This window comes from Eschrichtius robustus, chromosome 11 (genome assembly GCF_028021215.1).
Source record: "Eschrichtius robustus isolate mEscRob2 chromosome 11, mEscRob2.pri, whole genome shotgun sequence".
Taxonomy (NCBI): domain Eukaryota; kingdom Metazoa; phylum Chordata; class Mammalia; order Artiodactyla; family Eschrichtiidae; genus Eschrichtius; species Eschrichtius robustus.
Genome location: NC_090834.1, coordinates 2335068 through 2355558, shown reverse-complemented (window position 1 = coordinate 2355558; position 20491 = coordinate 2335068). Strand labels below are relative to the sequence as shown.

General features: G+C 43.6%; 1 protein-coding gene across 7 annotated transcripts in view; it reads left to right on the top strand.

Annotated features, from left to right (window-relative positions):
- Positions 1 to 20491, top strand: part of NTM (neurotrimin) — a 403323-nt gene that overhangs the window by 361320 nt on the left and 21512 nt on the right. For all 7 annotated transcript variants that reach the window (XM_068554509.1, XM_068554508.1, XM_068554507.1 and 4 more), the window contains one exon: positions 19482 to 19616. In XM_068554509.1, the coding sequence (XP_068410610.1) occupies positions 19482 to 19616 (135 nt within the window). The remainder of the gene's footprint in view (positions 1 to 19481; positions 19617 to 20491) is intronic.

Genomic DNA, 20491 nt, shown 5'->3' with positions numbered 1-20491 from the left:
GTTCTCTGAGTTCCTGGGGAAACAAAACATCTGGTTTAAGAGAAAATAAAACACTAAAAAGACTTGAAAACGGATCGGAGAGACTGAACAACCCCTAGAGAATATCGTTATAGGAAATCAAGTGCAAACGAATCAGGGCCTTGTGATTCCATGAATGTTCCCCAACATAGAACATCTGAAAAATAGATTTAAAGGGAAATCAATGGCAAACTAAGTATTCTGCTAAATAAAGAAAGAAAATGTGCTAACATATATGCATGTGGGGGCATGCACGCGAGTTGTCTCAATAACTTAAAACTGTATGAGCTTACGATTTGGGGTCTGTGTATGCCCAAGAGGGTGTATGTGAATAAAAAGGAAAACGCAGTGTTCTGGGGATGTGTTTGGTGTCTATGTGTCTATTTTGAAAAATATTGAAGAATAATTTGGGCTCTTCATCCAATAAACATTTATGTGGTTGATGGGGACAATGTATATTATCTCTGGAGACCAGAATGTTTAAAAGTAAAATTTGAGTTACTTTGTATGCTTTGTGAAATATAATCTCCTCCCTTAAAAATCCACCAGCACTGTGTGTGCACATAGGCTAGAATCAGTATTTCTCCGGGAGTTGAAGCAGACAGTTTACCAACCAGCATAGAGGGGAGACAGCCAGGGTAGGGCACAAGAACGGTTTAGAGAACTCAGTGCACCCTCAGTGGAATCCAGAACCGAGAGCTCCATGGGCCAAGAAGGTTATGAGCTTCCCAAGAATCCGCAAGCTCTCTGAAGGAATGTTGAGTTTCTCAGTGCACAGAAGATCCAGATTTACTTAAAGGACAAGTCGATTTTAAGAAGCTGTAAACCTTGGGGACGTCCAAGATTCTGACATATGATGAAATTTGTTTGGCACCTGTGTTGTACCATACACTTTGTTAGCTACTAAAGTTAGCTACATTTTTTTAGTGTACATTTCTATGAGTTTTAACATATGCATAGATTGATGTACCCACCACCACTGGAACTGGACAGAATACACACCAAGACATGCCTTGTTTTGCCCTTTTGTAATCAAGCTATTACCCTTCTCATAACCTCTGTTGTTCAGATTACATGAATTCTGTTCATCTATTTTCAAGTTCACTGACTCTTGACTTTGTTATTTCCATTCCGCTGTTGAGCTTATCCAGTGAATATCTAAATTCAGTTCTAAGTATTTTTATTCGTTTATTGTTTATGGCTTCTAGTTCTCTGTTGAAAATTTCTATTTTCATATTCATTTCAAAAGTGCTCACTTTTACTCTGTGGGACACAGTTATACTAGCTGCTTTCAAGTCTTTGATAATTGTAACATAGAGGTCTTCTCGGGGTCAGTTTCTGTTAATTCTCTTTTCCCTTGTGAATTGTTTAGCTTTTCCTTGTTCTTAGCGTGATTAGGAATGGATTATATCCTGCGCATTTTGAATATTATGTAGTAGACTCTAGATCCTGTTAACATCCTCTGGGAACATCCCCGGAGGTAGAATGGGCTGTGTTCGCAGCCGATGAGTTCAGTTAGGTTCACACCACAGTCCCGACCTTCCTGCTGCTGTGGTTCCAACGTCAGTTCTGATTCCAAAGCCTGAGCAACGTCATTAAGATGGTCCTTCATCGGCCAGCTAGGATGCTGGGTGGTGGCCCACACGATAGTTTCGTTCTCAAAGCCCTTGGTATGCTGGTTTAGGTGAGTTCCATACACGCTCAGTGGCGAGCCTGAGATTGTTTACGAGCTTTACGTGATCCTTTCGTGAGCTCCCTTCTCTCTGTGATTCCCTCCCACGCTGGCTCCCAGGGGAGCCCCTCAGCCTAGAAAGCAAAAGCATTAGCTCCCGTGGATGTTTTTCACTTCTTGTGACTGAGTCAAACTCCAGGGCAAAGCAGTTAAAGAGAGGAAAGAGACGAAAATATAACTGAAATTCCTTCACAGTTTTCTGAATACAGTTCCTTAGTTCCTCTTGTCACAAAGAAGGTTTTCGTTTGCTTGTTTGTTTGTCGTCCCCCCCCCCCCACAAAGTTTTAGGTGGCATCTGCTGCTACTACCATTGATGCTGGACTGCAGCGTCAGGACTGAGGCTTACCTCAGGGCACAGCCAAGAGGGAAAAAGAACAAAACAAATAACAAGAACAAAAAGCAATGTCCCTCATCCTCTCCATCTTGCAAGTTTTCCCTTCCCCCATCCTCACACCGAAAAGAGAGGGTTTATCATGATGCTTTTTCAGCTAGCATCCTCTACGCAGTTTTAGAATTCTGACTGCTCTGAGTCTAGGCCAAGAAAGATAGGAGGAAGAAAAATACCCGGAAACTTACCACTATATCGTGCTTTATACACGTTTTGGTTCCCCCCCAATCCACCTTCTGTTGATTACTTTTCAGAGTCCTCAGATTTTTTTAAAATGTGTCTTGTCTAGTTGTAATGAGTGGGAGAGATCATTTAGTGTGTTTATTCCATATTAACTGGAACGATGAGTTTTGTAGAGTATCAATGATACTAACAATAACTGATTAAAACAGCCCGATTTTTTGTATCATCACCATGCATGTGTAATTTTAAACAATATCTATGAACAGACATCCCTACTGCCCTTTGATAAACAATTGATGTAGGAAAAATGGAAGCTGGGAGTAATAGAAAATGGGGCTACAGAGTCCAGGTATGTGTGTCATACCTCTTAAATGATAAGGGTGCATTCCTTCATTTGGGGACTTTGAATATGTATTTGGATGTAGAGTGGATTGCTTTAATAGACGCTGTCCATACAAGTATCAACAAAGAACACTTGTAAATTATAAATTCACTGAGAGCAGGGAACACGCCAGCTAATACTTTTATTCATATATTCATTTAGTAACTATATATTGTAAATAACTATATGCTACAGATACAGAAATGTTATCTGCCCTTAATGAGCTTTTAGTCTGAAGGGAGAAACTAGTAAATAAGCAGACCATTTCAATGTGATGTAATAAGTGTTATCACAGAAAAAGCACTGAGTGTTTAGGGTGTACAGTGAAGGGGCTGGGGGCAAGATGTTATCCCAAGGGCACCAGAACATTTTAAGGAAGGATTCCCATGAGAGATGAAATCTGAGCTGTGACCTGAAAGGAAAGGAAGAGAAAGCCTCAAAGAGAAAGTGCTTCAGGTGATAAAATAAGTAAAACCAAGGACAAAGCATAAGATGACATTCTTCTGGAATTTTTTTCAGTGAGATTTGACCCAAGTATGGAAATATATTAAGGGAAAATGGTAAAGAAATAAAGACAGGTTAGGTCATGATGGACCATATGGGAACGTATGCTGAGTTTGGTTGACTTGATCAGATGCCCATACCTACCTAATAGTATTATTGAAAAATAAAATAAAGCAGATAATATCTGTAAACAAGTTTTGTCTGGACTTTAGAAAATCCAGGGCCTGTTTCACTGGTCTCAAAGTAAAAGGTGATACAGTCAAAAATAGAGAGAAGAGGACAGATTCAAGATATATTTCAGAGTTAGAATCAATAAGATGTAATGATGGATTCAGTATTACAGTCAGGGAGCCGTGTTGAGAATGACTTTCAGAATTTTTTAACTGAGTAATTTGGTCAATAAAGGTGCTATTTGTTTTCTGTTTGTTTTTTATTGGAGTATAGCTGATTTACAATGTTGTGTTAGTTTCAGGTGTACAACAAAGTGAATCACTTATACATACATATATATCCACTCTTTTTTAGATTCTTTTCCCATATAGGTCATTAGAGAGTATTGAGGACAGTTCCCTGTGCTATACAGTAGGTCCTTATTAGTTATCAATTTTATATATACTAGTGTGTATATGTCAATCCCAATTTCCCAATTTATCCCTCCCTCCCATCTCCCCCCTGGTAACCATAAGCTTGTTTTCTACATCTGTGGTAAAGGTGTGCTATTTGTTAAAGAGAAAAACTGAAGGAAAATAAAGTTTGAAGGAGTTAATCAAGAATTCCATGTTGGACATGTCAATTTTGGGTTATCTGAGACTTCCATGTGACTGTTTTAGGTTGACCAATGTGTATGTGAGTCCAGGGCTCGCTCATGAAAGAGAAATAGGGTGGAGATGTAAACTTGTGAGTTATTGCCATATAAACGGATGTACAAAACCATGAAATATATGACATGACCTGGGAAATTATTGTGCAGTGAGAAAAGAATGCCTAGGACCAAACTCAGAAGAATCCCAACACATAGAGTTTGGATAAAACAGGAGAAACCAGTAAAGGAGATTTTGAAGGAGCATCCAGAGAGGTAGATGGAGAATTAGGAATATGGGGCATTAAAGCCAAGAGAAGACAGTTTAAAGTCTCTTGAGAAAACACTAAAATGCATACGAAGGATTTGGCAACTTGGCCATCGTTCAGTGGCTTGGGTGTGAGTAGGTTCAGTGGCGAGATGGGTTAGGGAGAGATGGAGGTGTTAATATGAGGTGAAGGATTCTCCATAGCACATTTGGACAATAGTTTCAAGAAGTGTGGTTGTGAAAAGGGCCTGAGAGCTATGGGGTCTTTGGAGAGTAGAGGTGTCAAAGCAGATGATTAACAGGTGAAAAAATCTAGGTAGGTCACAGCTGTGAACTAAGACTGGGAGAGCAAACTGATGTTTATGTCTAGAGTAAAGTCAATTGGTGTGACTGCCAGAATGATGTGGTTTAAAATAATAATAATAATAAATCTGAACAGAGAACAGATTGGTGGTTGCCAGAGGCTAAGGGTGGGAGGTGGGCAGAATGGGTGAAGGGAGTCGAGAAGTACAAACTTCCAGTTTTAAAATAATTAAGTCCTGGGGATGTAATGTACAGCGTGGTGAGTATAGTTAACAATACTGCATTGCATATTTGAAAGCTGCCAAGAGAGAAGATTTAAAATTTCTCATCACAAGAAAAAAAAATTCTCATTATATACGGTGATGGGTGTTAACTAGACTTATTGTGGTCATCATTTTGTGATATAAACAAATATTGAATCATTATGTTATACACCTAAAGCTAATATAACGTTATATGTGAATTATACCTCAATTTTAAAGTCTTTGAGGAATAAACAAGCAAACAAGCAGTGAGAGAAGACCATCCATGGGGAGAGCAAAAGCAGATGAAGATGTAGGAGAAAGTAGAGGTAACTGATGGAGTGAAGTCCTTGAAAGATAAGAAGGGAAAAAACACACAGCTCAGAAGGAGGAACTGGCATTTTGATAGAAGGAAAGACAGACAGCTGTCCTGTTAGCTAGTGTAGCACAGGAATGGAGGAGAAGCTGAGGTCATTGCCCATGAGTGATTGCAATGCTGGGTCACAAAACCTAAGTGTTCTAAAACTTACGGGACAATGAGATGACAAGCACAGATGTAGAGGTCTGTAGACAGGATCGTGAGAAAATGAGTGATGCCCGTCTGATGTCTGGTGCCTTCTGGGTCCCCCACCACCCTCATCAACACATGATCAGTGGATAATAACATAGATGGTGAAACAGCCATGTGTCTAAAGAGACTGAAGAAGGAAAAAATAAACCTTAAGAGTATGGTTCTGAGAGAAGCACTGCGGAATTCCAGTGGTGAGGGCTCAGCTGAGGTGGGGGATCAGGAATGTCTGGTGGAACCAGGCTGCTTGCTTGTGTGATGCTTCCAGAGCAGACCCAGAGAAGACAGATCTTTGGATCCATCTAGAGTGGGGATTCCTCAGGCTAGTGGCACATATACGGATAGACGTAAAGTCATTTTAGGTATTTTCCAGCGAGAGATTACAATGACGGGTCCTAAAAATCTACGTTTCATCAGAAGGAACGTCAAAGGGTCGATGGGTTTGAAGCCTCCATGAAGTAAAATAATAGTTTCCACAAAGTCACTAAGCAAATGTTTTGGCAAAGATGGGAAGTCCTGGACAGAGTGAGATGCTCAAATTCATGACTTTGGAGGCGGTACAGTTTCTGACAAGTTGCCAGTGTCAGTGTGGAGGAGGCCACTGAAGTGAGGAAAAGTTGGAGATCAGGAGATCAAGAATGTGAGAATCAGGTTTGGGGAGATATCCTTCCAGATGTGAAAAGTCACCGAGAATGATGGTTGGAGTTGGGATGGAGACGAAGAGTCCAGGTCAGGAGCAAAGGTGCTCTGTGAATGTAAAGGAACCCCCCAAAGTTAGGAGAGAGCAGAGACGTGGTGAGGAAGAGGAGGGTGTGATTATTTGGATGCTATAAGAGGCACAGGGTCTAAAAAGATGGGGTCTAGAAGTTTCATGGCAGAGCAAAGATACCGAGAAAGAATAAAATAAATTCGTAGCCTCCAGTGGACAGGACGAATCTGCAGTGGAATCCATTCTCCCAGACTCAGTATGACAGTGACAGGGAGGTGTCTCTCCAAGAAGAACAGGAGGACATCAGGGATCATTCAGGGCAGGTTCCAGGGCGCAGGACAGAAGGTTTTGCAAGAGTGTAGTGTTGAGGCAGAGGAAAGGATTTAGGAAACAGGGTGATACGACTGGAAAGGTCAGACGTGTCCACCAGGGGTCGGCAAAATGCAGCCAACAGGCCAAGTCCAGCCCGCCACCTGTTTTTTTTGCATGCCCAGCAAGAATGTTTTTTACCTTTTTAAAAAGTTGAATGTCCATCAAAAGCAGAATAGTTTGTAACACAGTAAGATGACGTGGCATTGAAATGGCATTGTCCATAACAAAGCTTTACTGGAATCCAGTCACTCTGGCTCATTTACGTATTCTCCTGGCTGCTTTTGCGTGACAGCAGCAGAGTTCAGTAGTTGCTGCAGAGGCTGTATGGCCTGCGAGGCCTAAAATATTTGCCACGTGGTCTTTTACAGGAAAAGTGTGCTGCCCCTGCTCCAGAGGATTGGTTATAAGGGCCTCCTGGAGAAGAGAGGTTCCTCAGGCCCATGCTGGGGTGTCTTCAGAACATCACAGGACACTCGGGTTGTGCTTGAGCCAGCTGTTCCCACAGGCTTCATGCAAGACTGGTTATGGCCAGCTACTCCCATGGGGCTGACAATGGCTTTGAGCTTTGATGAGAGCACAGTAGTCATGGGAGCGAGCTTCTGATTTACCTAAACAACTGTGTAATCGCCTTCAACAAACACTTGCATTCTGCCTGCGTTCTCTGTTTGACATGTCATTTTGTCACCTGCTTGTGCTCTGGCTCTGTCTCCATCTCTCTCTCTGTCTCTCACTCTCCTCTCTCTCTCTCTCTGCCTCGGTCTCTCTCTCTGTCCCCCTTCTTCACCGGTTGCTCTCTCCACTGGTTGATCCATGAGCTCCCCTCCACTCCTCCCCTGCCCCGTGGAAGGTGCCAGCTGTCAGGTCTTAGACGTGGCAGTTAGTCTCCTGAAGTAGAGAATTAGGACAGAAATAAAGAATAATTTGTGGTCCCTCAGTTACCGTTGTTAAGAGTTTTCACTTCAAGCACGAAGGACGTTTTTGCTGGTGATCAAACAGAAGTGTTCCTCTCTCCTATCTCTTGGAATTGTGGAAAAGGAAGAGAGTGACCAGGTTGGAAGGAGACCAGAGGGGGGTGGGAGATAATGCAACTTAAGCAGAGGTGGAAAGAAATCAGCACCGTCAGGGCAGGCAAAGCCCCGGGATCCTGAGAAGGAAGGAGGGTGGGGAAGTCACGTGAGCACAAGTGAGAAGGGGTTCACTTGTTCATCTCTGTGCATTTTAGGTGTCAACCCTCTTGCAGCAAGTGCTGGGATTTCTCAGGGAGGTTTCGATTCTCCAGCATGGTTTTGCCCTATTAGGTCAAGTTCAACTTCAAGCCCGTGCTTGCTTCCATGTCCTGTGGCCAGCTTCCATTCCTCACACGGAGCTCCTATCACAGTGCCTGTTAGTGTTCCTGCTGCAGAGGCTGCCCGTGCCTCTGCGGAGGCCTGTTTGGTGTGGGCAGCAGCACTTTTTCCCTGCCTGCCCATCCCAGGAAGGTAAAGAGTCTCATCATGTTCCCTGCAATCACTCCACTACTAATTGCATATAGACAGAGCTGAATCACCGAGCTGATTCCACTTGGAAAAAATGCAACCGAATTGATGATGACATAAGAAAGCTCTCTGAGACACTTGATTAGACACTTCTGGGACACGCTGCATCCTCACTCATTTGGAGGAAGCAGGGGCATTAGCTACAAGAGCTTTTAATGAAGGGTATTTGTGGAGATGGCCAAACCAAGCTCTTTCCTTATTCACTCCAGGTCTAGCTTGAGGAAGGCTTTTTAGTCCCCTTTAGGAAATGTGGAATAAAATTGTCTGTCCTTAGGAGATTAGAGAGGTCTCTTTCTGTGTCCAGCCCTTTATCGAAGAAAAAAGAAAAAAAAAACTTAAAAGATAGATATCTGCTGTTTTCTTAAAAGTCACCAAAGAAGGTTTGAATAGTTCATTATGAGAGTCAGACCAGCCACCAAAATTACAATCCATTAGTTCATTCATTCAGTCTTTGACCATATGATCATGTGGTGCCTTCTGTGTGTTCAAGGCTGCTATAGATATTGGAGATAGAGATAAATAAGAGCCCCCTCTCTCTTATAACTTTGAGCGGAGTAAACATATGCAATTACATAACAATGCGGTGTGATTAGGGCAACACTTGAAGCAAAAAAATAAACTGGGTAGAGAGGAGGTAAGGAATTTTGATTGTCAAGAAAGGGTTCCCAGAGGAGTAATATCCTAGACGGTTTTGAAGGCAAAGAAGGAGAGGTTGCGAGGCACAGATAACGGCTCAGCATCGTAGGAACTTTTCTGGTGCATCTAGTGGGTGAGGGGGGAAAGGAGTTGGCAACAGAAGAATCTAGAGATGGAGACCAGAGTCATCTGAAGGACAAGGGGTTAAGCCGTGAGGCGATGGGTTTTTATTCTTTGCAATCGTTTGGGCATCAACAATAAATACCATAACCTGGAGGCAGGGGGCTCAGTAGAGAGGGGATTGTAATAACCCAGAGTAGAGAACGGCAACTGAATTAACATAGTTAACAGTGATGAGGGAAAGAAGAAAATAGATTTGAAAACGGTAAAGGGGGTAAAAACCACTGGATGTGTTGATTGAAGGTGAGGAGTGAGTGAAAAAGGAGGAATCAAACGTGTGACTCTTCTTTATCTTAGGAGAATGGGGAGGTAGCCCCGCCACCAGCAGGGATTAGCGGACACAGGGGTGAGAGCAGTTTTCAGGGGCAACGTGATGATTCAGCCCGGGGTGTCTGGGAGACACATGTGAGGCATTCCCCTGAGTTCCGGGCACAGAGGTCAGCAGATTGTCCTGGGATGATGACATGAACATGGAAATCGGGAGCAGAGCTGGTCATTTCAGATGCAGGAACTGGATTCAGAGTGTAGATTGACCAAGGGGAGGAGATTGAGGTAGCAGAGGAGGGGACCTTATAAGATTCCATTATGTAAGGGCTGAGTGTCTCAGATTCCTCACAGAGTCTGTCCCTTCTGACATTTATGGATTACCTCTCAGGTGTCAACCAGTCTTCTGTGCCTTTGCTCAAATTCTCTCATCTAATTCTCAGACCCAACCTAGGGAGGGAGGAATAAGAACGTACCCACATTTCATCAACAAGGGAACTGGGAATCAGTAATTTACTCAAGGCTACGTAATTCCTAAGAGAAAGAGCCATAATCAGGGCTCAGAAGCACCATGTTTGTTCTGACAAATCATGATTGTCTTGTTTTCATACTTTGTGTTCCATCTGGACGTAGGTATGTGTGCCTACGTTTAGCTTCTGTGCGAAATGAAGAGAGATAGAAGGAAACCTTAGCAGTGGAGCTAATGAAAGCGGTGGAAACTAATGAAATCTACTTTTCTGTGCACTCTCTCTTCACATCTCCGTGATGGGATTGAGGGTCCACCTGTGTGTAGAGGACAACTTGGAACAGAGGTGGGAGGCATTCCCAGACAGGTGGGCAGCACCGTGCACGTTTCTCAGCCGGTGTGATTCGGTAGCAAGTAGCTTTGGTGGGGGAGAGATTTTTGAGAACTATTTGCAAAGATTTTATTATATTAAATATGTTCAAAGGCTGTAATCGAATCTGGCTTATACAAAGGTTTTCACCACGCCTCCCTTTCTCTCTGGACCCAGATGACCCTACATCATCAGGCTTCATGCTACTCTAAGGGCATGTCTATGTGGTGTTGAGTCATCCTCTTACATACATGGGCTGCCTGTGTCTCCCTGTCCCCAGGCCAACCAGGAGTGCAGGCTGGCATTTCCATCCCCAGGATCCGTGGCACCTTGCCGCTTCCTCTCAGGATCTGACCTGAATTTACTCATTAAATTATCTTAACTATAGATTTAACCCCACTCCAGGTTTTCTTCTCTCTTCCTTCTCCCAAGTGGTCATTTTGTCACTGAGTGTTTGCTTGGTACAGTCACCAATACGAGGAATTCTTCAGGAGAGCCTTCCTTCAGCTCTGCACCTGAGGATGCTGCAAAGGGAAGGCCTTGCTCCCTCTCCCTCTGTGTCCAGCAAGCCCCTGTTGATCTCCAGTGGTCGGGGGTCTCCGGGGAATGGGCGGAACCCTGCCTGCTACACTCCTTTCATCCTAAGTCTTGGTGGGAGGAGAACTCCCCGCGTTTGGTGAACAAAGCACGGCTCAGATCTGCATACCTATTCTTCAAAAGGATGATTTATAAGTTACTTCACTTTCCATCCTCCACAAAATATTTAATGAAACACACGCAAGGCTGTGCTTTACTCCTAGACTTATTCCTTTTTCCCATCATCAGTTATATTTTGAGGGCGTTTTCTCTTTTTTCTTTGCAAGGCTGGGGGTTGATAGAGACTTGGTTCTGTGCCGTCACTGGGAGATGAACCACAGGACCATAGCAGGGTCTATATGAATCTTTCTGTGTCCTGTGCTCCGTTCAGAACGCTTTTCAGAAAGAAATAGAATCTCTCGTTAGGGAAAGCATACACACACAGGCACACATGCATGATGTCATTTCCTGAGGTCCAGAAACCCCTAGGGTTGGAGTTCTACAGTTCTCAGATAAGAACTCCCGCTCTTAATCCAGAAATTGTCTTCATGGCTAAAGTACAGATGGCCCTGCTTTCCCAAGGCAGCTCAGGACCAGGTGGCTAAGGTGACCCCCTGCAGGTGGATGTCTGACCACTTGCGTACATGATGGAGCCAGGAACCTTAACCCAGTAGGGGCCTCTTAAGAAAAATAATTCCCTTAAATTAATCTGGACAAGGAATTTCAAAGCAACTTTACATCCCGCGGCACTCAGTCCTGGCTTATATCTCTAGGGTTTTAGAAAAAGAGAAAGCAAACAGCCAACGTACGAGGTAATACGACACTGCGGAGTTCTATATTTATCCGCTATCAATGTCTTTCAGATCAAATTGGCTGAGTTTACAAATCAAAAGCTGATTTCTTTATTTATTTTTTATTTTTTTTAGCAGCCATCAGCTGTACCACTGCAAATACTCAGGTTCCAGACACCAAGCTGCAGACTCCAAACATCCAGCTGTGCGCTTTTTGACTTTGAAATCATCACCCATAAGACAGGGTCTGCATGCAAAACTGAGCTGGGGGGGTCCTCATGAAAAGGCAGCCAGCAGAAGAGCACACACTCCTAGGGCCCAGCCAGCTGCTGGAGCCATATCTGCAAAGACAACTTGTTAAGGAAAGGGATGTACCTCAGAGATGCACAGGACCTGGCTCGGTGGAGTGCAGAGGGCTCTTTTTTCATATAATTGTGTTTCGGGCTGCAGCTCCTCCTTAATAAAAAGCTAAAGATTATTCCCAGGAAATGTCCCACTTAAAAAATTAAGGGAATTCAATTCTCTTTTTCTTTCTATATATCATAAAATATTACACTTCATGTATGCATATTCATACCTATTCAAAAATACACATATATTTTGTTGCAACTGACAAATGAGTTCTTAATATATGTCAGGATCTGTGCTGTTTTGCGGTTACCTTTATCCCTAGATAGATAGATAGATAGGTAGATAGATAGATAGATATGTAGATAGATAGAGAGGCAGAGAGATAGAAGATAGATGGATAGATAGGGATAGATAGATTGATAGATTGATAGGTAGAGAGAGTCATGAAATTTACAGTTGGCATCAGTTTATGTAATTTTTAATTGGATCTCTAATTACTGCTTTATGATAAAATCACATTAATAGCTTAATTTGAAGGTTTGGGGTGGGGGGCTGAGGGAAATGATAAGTTTCCCAGGTCTCAGAAAAGTCCAGCTGCAGTAGAGACAGCTGCAAGCCTGGCAGGCAGGGGATGCATGGGGACACTGCCACACACACACTTCACGACTTCAGCTCTTCTCACCAGCAACCAACGCTGATGTGTTTAAGGGAGATTCCTCTCCTGTAATGGAAGCCAGCGACTTAGGACAATTCAGCCCATCCCACTCCCCAGCGTTGGCCCCTTCTGTTTGATGTGTAATATTCTCATTGACCATTTGAACATGGACCTCAGTGCAAGAGCAGGAAAAAACAGGTCGGGCCCTCCAGAACTTTGAAAAGTTTCTCATTCTTGGAGAGAACGTCAGACTGTCCTTTCTGCCAGCCATGCTATCTGCATCCAAAGGAAAGGTCAAGGAGAAAAACAAATACATATATATATATATATATATATATATATATATACACACACACATACATACATACACACACAAATATATATGTATGTATATATATACACATATATATGTGTGTATATATATATATATACATATATATGTGTGTGTATATATATAATATGTTTATATCCTCTTATTCTTAGTTGTGAAATTAGAGATATTTTTCAAGCCCCCAGCTGGTCTCACATGGGCTATGCAGCTGCAATTGCTTTCTTAGAAGAAATGATCCCGAGAAATTGTATCCCTTGTAAATCAAATCGTATTTTAAGTGAACGGAGTAGACCTTTCTAGTTACAGGATCTGTGGTGAATCCTTTGTAAAGTTTTTTATTATTAAGTCCCTACTGGAAAAGCAGAGATCTGATTATTCTTTCATTTTCACATTGAGATTTTCCTGTATCAAGGATCTTGAGTATTAAAATGGGCTCAAACTGAGCTGTAGGATCAGTCACAATAATCATGAGAGCTGCCATTTACTAAGAGGTTACCATGTGCTAAGTACTTCACACATACTGAATACTCACGATCACGCTCTAAGGCGGTGTCGTTTTCCCATTTTAAAGAAGAGGAGTCTGAAGTTTGGAGAGTGAACCGTCAGCTAGGATGACCTCAGGGTCCAGTGTGCGGACACGGGAGCTCAGCACGGTCCACAGCCCAGCCAGGGGCCAGCAGGGCTAAGAGCCGAGATCAGCCCTTCAACCGCTTTGCTCCAGCTGAATATCAGACCCGCAGAAGCCATCCTGTGTAGATAATTCAACAATAATTTCCATTCTACTTGGAAATGCTTTTTGACAACGGTCATCTCAGCCTGTCACAGCAGATGTTGCTGTGTGCGTTTTCTGTGGAGCCCACGAGCCCCCAGCCTGGTCCTGCCGCACAAGGATTTCCCCCAGTGCCAGGTTAAGGTGGCTCTGAGGGCCCATGTCCACGCCTGGAGACCCTCAGCTTTACCTCTGACTCGTTCTTGGAGCCCCCTCCACGCCGCCCCTCACCCCTGCCTCTGCTGGCTGAGTGAGAGCGAGGGTCTGTTCTGAACAGTTGCTGGCTGCAGGCCCAGGACCCCAGACTGCTTTGAGTTCTTGGGGGTGGGGCGGGATGAGGGAGACCTTCCCCAGTCCATCAGCAGGGGCTGACCTTGCATCTCATGGCAGCCTCTCCCACCTTTAATATCTTCTTTAGTTCTGGCTTTAACCACTTCCTCCCTCAGACCTCAGACCAGTCCCTCCGGCTTGCAAGGGCTGCTTTTGAGGAATACTAACCACGCCTCTATCACGATGTTCCTGTGGACCTTGCCTCCCAGCATCTGAGCCAAACCACGTCTTCCTCCATCAAAGCACAAAACTTGCCATGCTGGTCAGCACAAAATTGAGGCACCTTGGAGGGACACCATCTGACCTGTCCTGTAAACGACTCTCCTTGAAGCCCAGTCTGGGTTGAATGGGAACATCCTGATGCAAATCGAGAGGGAAAAGGGGAGCAGAGTCTAGAGGACTAGACTAGTCACAGTATTTGAACTAAATTTTTTAAATGATTCCTTCCAACTTTTGAATTCTGGAATTCTATGTTCTGTATGTTTTTTTTTTTTTTTTTTAGTTTCTGAGGTCCAATGATTTTTATCTCAGCTGGTATATATTCCATAAAAATATTAAGCAAGGAGACAGCTGTGCCCTCTCCAATAGCTACAGCTGTTCTCTGTAGCTTTTCTTGGGTGTGATAAAAATGATAATCGTGGCTATTATTATTTTCAGTTATAAAGATTTCAAAGCCCAATCTATGAACTCAGAAACCTAGGGTTTTCTTTTCCAAAGGAGTATTACTTACACAGGGCAGTTTTTGTCCTTCGATGGGTTATAAACTGCTGAGCTAAGTCCTCGGAGAGTGTGAAGCTTCTTTGGGGGTTTGGGGACAGATGTGATCACGTTTCCAACTTGCTTCATTTCGCTGCTTGGATTGTCAGATTCCACTTAATGAAACAGCTGTATTCCTGAGAAGTTGGCTGTAAAACAAATTCTGTTAGAGAAATCACACTTCCTCCTTGATCTCCATTTTTAAAGATGCATCCCCCTGAGGAAATAATTGGCCCCAAGACTAAATATAAAGTATGCTAAACACTTGATAAACCTTTTAAAATCACATATTTAAAGAAAGTCTTCTGTTAGAACACTAGCACTGATGATATTTTTTGAAGTCAGGAAATACAAATATTTTGCTAAGAACAATTACCAAAGGTGGTGCTGTCTTGGGAACAGAGCCACGTGAGCGTTAGGTAAGCAACAGAGTCCCTGATTTTTTTTTTTTTTTAATTGAATTCGGTCTGTAGTTCTTAGTCTGTTGGTCAATCAGGTTTTTTGTTTGTTTGTTTGTTTATTTTTGGCTGCATTGTGTCTTTGTTGCTGGGCACGGGCTTTCTCTAGTTGCAGCGAGCGGGGCTACACTTCGTTGCCGTGCAAGGGCTTCTCATTGCGGTGGCTTCTCTTGTTGCGGAGCACAGGCTCTAGGCGCGCGGGCTTCAGTAGTTGTGGCACGCGGGCTCAGTAGTTGTGTCTCGTGGGCTCTAGAGCGCAGGCTCAGTAGTTGTGGCTCACGGGCTTAGTTGCTCCGCGGCATGTGGGATCTTCCCGGACCAGGGCTCAAACCCAAGTCCCCTGCATTGGCAGGCGGATTCTTAACCACTGCGCCACCAGGGAAGCCCTCAATCAGTTTATTAATAAGAAGTTGACAAGTTTCAAATTATGTAAACCATTTTCCTAGGTGCCTTAAGAGCCAGAGATGCCCAAGACATGGTCCCTGCTGTCAAAAAGTTTTGATTGCATGGGAAAATAAGACCAGTGCACACGGCATAAAAACACCATTAGAGAGTACTACTATAGCTGTAGGATCGGTGTGAGGGACATCAGGAGACCTGGTGTGCTGCCTCTAGCCCCATGCGTGATCATGGCCTCCTTTAAACTTCAATTTCCCGCATGAAAAATACAGGATTGACCTAAATCCCTAATTCCCAAACTTGACTGTACATAAGAATTTCCAAGTAAAATTATTAACATTCCTCATCCCAGGACATTCAGATTTAGTAGCTATGAGTGGCATCTAAAATTCTATATTCAAACAACTATTCTAGGCAATTCTTCTGAAGTCAGCCTATGTCCTAGCTCTGTTGATCTGTTTTCTTTTTGTTTTTCTTCCAATGGTCTTTGTAAGTTCTCCATTCGAGTGACAAAGCACTGATCATTTCATAGCCAGAGTGCAAATGCTATTAAAGGAAAACTTTCCTTGAATCATTAATCATTAACTCTATAAATTCAGATTTCAGTTTAGTGGTTTTTTGGTTTTTGTTTTTTTTTTCTTGTTTGTCTGTTTAAGCAGTCCCTATAGGGACCTCATTTCTGGTGATTCAGAGTTTCATTTGTTTTATATATATATACTGGTTTTCTGTCTGGTTTTGCTATTTTTGCTCCTATTTGAGAAAAAAGTATATGAGGACAAAGGTAACAATAATGATAATGAAAGCTAAAATGTATAAAGCATTTTACTATATACATACTACCTTTCCAGTTTAATCAGAAAGTGTACATATAACAATGGGTGAGCGATGATTGTGCTTTTCCTATAATTCTACTTTTGGTCTGGAGAACACATGATAGTAAAATTAAGCTTCATTGGTTTTTGCAGGATGACTTAAGTGTAATCCTCTCCCTCTGGTAATATATATCTACGTCAGTGGAGAACATACACTTTCCCCAAATCTTAAGCCATCTAACTTCCTTCCCTACATAAAATTGCCTGATATTAATATATTAAACTTCACATACAGCAGCACACATGTCCCCACAAAAAACTTTCTAAGTTTTTTACCGTGATTGTCCTAATATTTACATCGTTGCATTTCAGTCTGTGACAGTAATCCGCCCCCCATCAACTTCTCCATTTGGATATTCCTATAACAAATTCATTCAAGCCTGGTTCCTGTAAGTCTTACTGTGGTCACACAAGAACGTGTTTGGATGATAGAATTAAACTAGATGCATGGTCTGTAGTTGGAAAGAAGAACAAGAGACCAGAGAACCCTGTGTCATTTTGCTTCTTTGCTTTGATGGTGTCGTACGCAGCCTCCCAGGAGATCTGAGGTCCTCCCAGTCACTGGTTTGACACTGGAGCTCAATCCAGAAACAGCTGTCCAGAGCTAATTTATTTTCTAATGCTATGGCACTGTTAATTTATAAATTACACTGGTAATTCGAGCTATTATTAATTTCAGATGGTGTAGGGCAAGCCTAATTAAAATATGACACCAATTGCCACACATATGTACCAAGGACCACCACTTAAAATTAATGGGAATATTAAGTGTGACACTGGTCTCCTCGATGCTTTGCACAGTAATTACAGCATCTAGCGGGGAATATCTGACAAACGTAGGCTCAGGTTGGGCGCAAGTAAACAACGACAAGCTAAAAGGAATCACAAGCTCTTCATTTAAACCTCTTCTCCTCGTTTCCTCCCCGCTTCCGCAAATCAAGGTTGGTGCTTTTTCCCCTACAGATGCTTAGGAAACAGTGACAATTAAGGCTCCTGTGACATGGAGAAGGTTCTCACTGGTTGGGACCATGAGGGTCTATGGGTTGATGTTGATGGTCTTCTCCGTATCCTGGACTTTTGCACGCTGTTTTCTACTTGTCAGCACGTCCCTGGTTCTTCCTGTGAATTAACTCTTGCTCGCTTGCTCTAATAGACAGAGGCTGTTCTTTTGCTCCCCTGAAGGTCGTAGAGGCAGGAGTGTCCCCGCACATATATGTGGGCTCCATAGGGTATGAAGACACCTGGGAAATGCTCAGGTTGGACTCAGCTCTGCACAGTGACACAGAGTTACCATGACCCAGGGGCTCTGGCCTCGCTGGGCAGGCAGTGGTCCTTCTGTAGAAGAAAGCTGTTGTCTTCTGTGTCATTGTCATTGCTCCTGTTATTATCTTGACAAAATATGGGGAGCTTAACAATGTCACAGAACACATACAACCATAATTTACATACCACACACATAATTCTTTGTATTACAGTAGTTTCTTCCTCTTGTCATCTTTGTGCTTTGCATCAGCCGATACGGGTGGTGTTATGGAGGGGTTTTATCACCTGGGGGGCACTGTGCCTCTTCCCTCCCCACTCACGTGGGGCCCCCTGGGGTTAACATAGCCTGGCGCCCCCTGAGTCTGGGCGTCCAGGCAGATCACAGGGTGACTAGGGCAACAAGTGTGCAGCACATTGGTGTTCCAAAGTGCTTTCATGTAACTAGTTTTCATTTGCTCCTCCACACAGCCCTGTGAGGTGTTAGGATTAAATATACCTTATTCCAGGGAACATGTCTTCTGGTTTCTGGGGACAGTCTCAACTTCTGCTTGTTGTCGCAGAATAGCTATTAAAAATAGCACACATTTCCCCCGTAAGACGATGCCAGGTCACAGGGTAAGGTGTACCATCATGCTGACTATCTTCGTTTAACAGAGAGGCAGGCTGATCCCGGGATGCACCCAGGTATTTTGTCATCCCCTGTCTCTCCACAAGGAGGTGAACACTCAGGGTGACTCTGGGAGGGGACGGTGACAATCCTCTTGCAGGCATTAATGTCCTGGTCTGTCCATATCAAAGGCTCAAGGCCAGACCTCAGGGAGGAAGTCAGGTAGGTAGACGGTTGTTACTATTATTCATAAATCTTCAGTGGGGAGACCGAGTCTCTGGACGGGGATGTGACAGTGTGATTCGCAGCCCTGTCTTCTTTTTTTTTTTTTTTTAGATTGGTGAGTGACTATCTATTTATTTATTTTATTTATTTATTTTTGGCTGTGTTGGGTCTTCATTTCTATGCGAGGACTTTCTCTAGTTGCGGCAAGCGGGGGCCACTCTTCATCGCGGTGCGCGGGCCTCTCACTGTCGCGGCCTCTCCCGTTGCGGAGCAGGGGCTCCAGAAGCGCAGGCTCAGTAGTTGTGGCTCACAGGCCCAGTTGCTCCACGGCACATGGGATCTTCCCAGACCAGGGCTCGAACCCGTGTCCCCTGCATTGGCAGGCAGACTCTCAACCACTGCACCACCAGGGAAGCCCCAGCCCTGTCTTCTTGCTCTTTCCTCTCTGCCGTGTTTGTAGTTAGAAGGTGGAGTCCCTGCTGTTGATTTGTGGCCAGGATCTTGTACCCAAGAGCTCCAGCAGATTGAAGTTTAGAAAATGGATTTCTGCTGACTTAATTGAGTGTCTAAATCTGAAAACAGAAATTTAATTTCATTAGTGTTTCCACTGCCTTTTGCGGCTGTGTGTGTGTGTGTGTGTGTGTGTGTGTAACTGCTAGTGTGGTATGATCACGATCATGGATTCGTGATCTAGGATGATGTCATCAGCTTTGCATTTCAAGGTTCAGCCTAAACGATACCTGGAGACCAGAAAGTGAATACTCACCAAAGGTGCCTAACTCAGATCCCCAGAGCCTGAGTGCTTGGTGAGATTCGGGCAGGGTAAATGTCAACATTATTCATCACTTACTGAGGACCAGCAATTCTCCAGACTCTGTGCTTAGTGCAGGTAGGAACACAGACATTTTAGCTGGCCCGTCAGGGAACCAAGGAAGAGCTGGTGACGGAAGAGATAAAAGAGTGGGAGGAGGGATTGACATGTATACACTGATGTGTATAAAATTGATGACTGATTAAAAAAAAAAAAAAAGAGTGGAAGGAGGGAGACTTGGCATGGAGCCCAAGAATCTGGACTTGGAAGGGGCACGATTCTCTGCAGACGTAACCGTTGCACACTTTGTTTTCTAAGTTTGTACCTTTGGTGTTTTTTCTCCTGTTCCACCACACCTTCTCCTGCAGCTATGGGCTTTGTGAGCGAAGACGAGTACTTGGAGATCCAGGGCATCACGAGGGAGCAGTCGGGGGACTATGAGTGCAGCGCCTCCAATGATGTGGCTGCCCCAGTGGTGCGGAGAGTCAAGGTCACCGTGAACTGTAAGTGGTCACAGGAGCCCCCACCCTGCACGTGCCTGCGCCTGCTGCTGTCGCGGCCACAGCAGAGAGCTGGCCTCAGCACCACGCCCTGACTCGGGGTAGGAAACAGAGCAGCCTTGCGGTCCCGGTCCTGCCTTTAGGAGCGACAATTCCAAACTCTTTAAAAAAACGATAATAAATTGGATCTGAAAGTGATTTCATATCATCCCGAGCTTGCCTTAACATTCCTGAAAGATCGTGAAATAGCATTCAATGCATAAGGTATACAAGCTTGTCTTTGAATCCCAATTTTTCCCATACTTTACTCATAATGTCACCAAGCTTCTCACTCTCTAGACAGTCATCTCCTTCATAGGGAGCAAGAAAATAAATTAAAAGCATGTGTATGGAGGAAATATTATAATTTCTGTTCATGGTATACTGATTTTGTCTCATCCTTTTCCAATTATGTATGTTGATGGACATGGTATACATTCCTAATTGAACTATAAATAGATAAACATACACATATCCACGTATTAGAGGGTATAGCTCATACCTGATTTTTGTTACGTGAGATACTGAACCCAAAAAGTTTGGAGGCCACTGCTCTGGACCCCTCCTCCTCCTTTACCACCCAAATTCTGACGTTGATGCTGTGCAACTTCGCCCCCCTCCCTCACGCTTTCCCCTCTCGGTTCCTCGTTATGTGCCCTGACTCAGTTCTCTGTGACATTCTAAAAGTGTTCCCTGCTGTGCCCAATTTCAGAAAGTCTTAGGACAAACTAGAACCCAAGAACTAAGCCAGCAGACAAGAAGCCTTTCTCCTTCAAAACTTAGGTGAGGGTGGAGGTAGAGGAAGAATATCGTGTTTTGGTGATTACTCATTCTTTAAT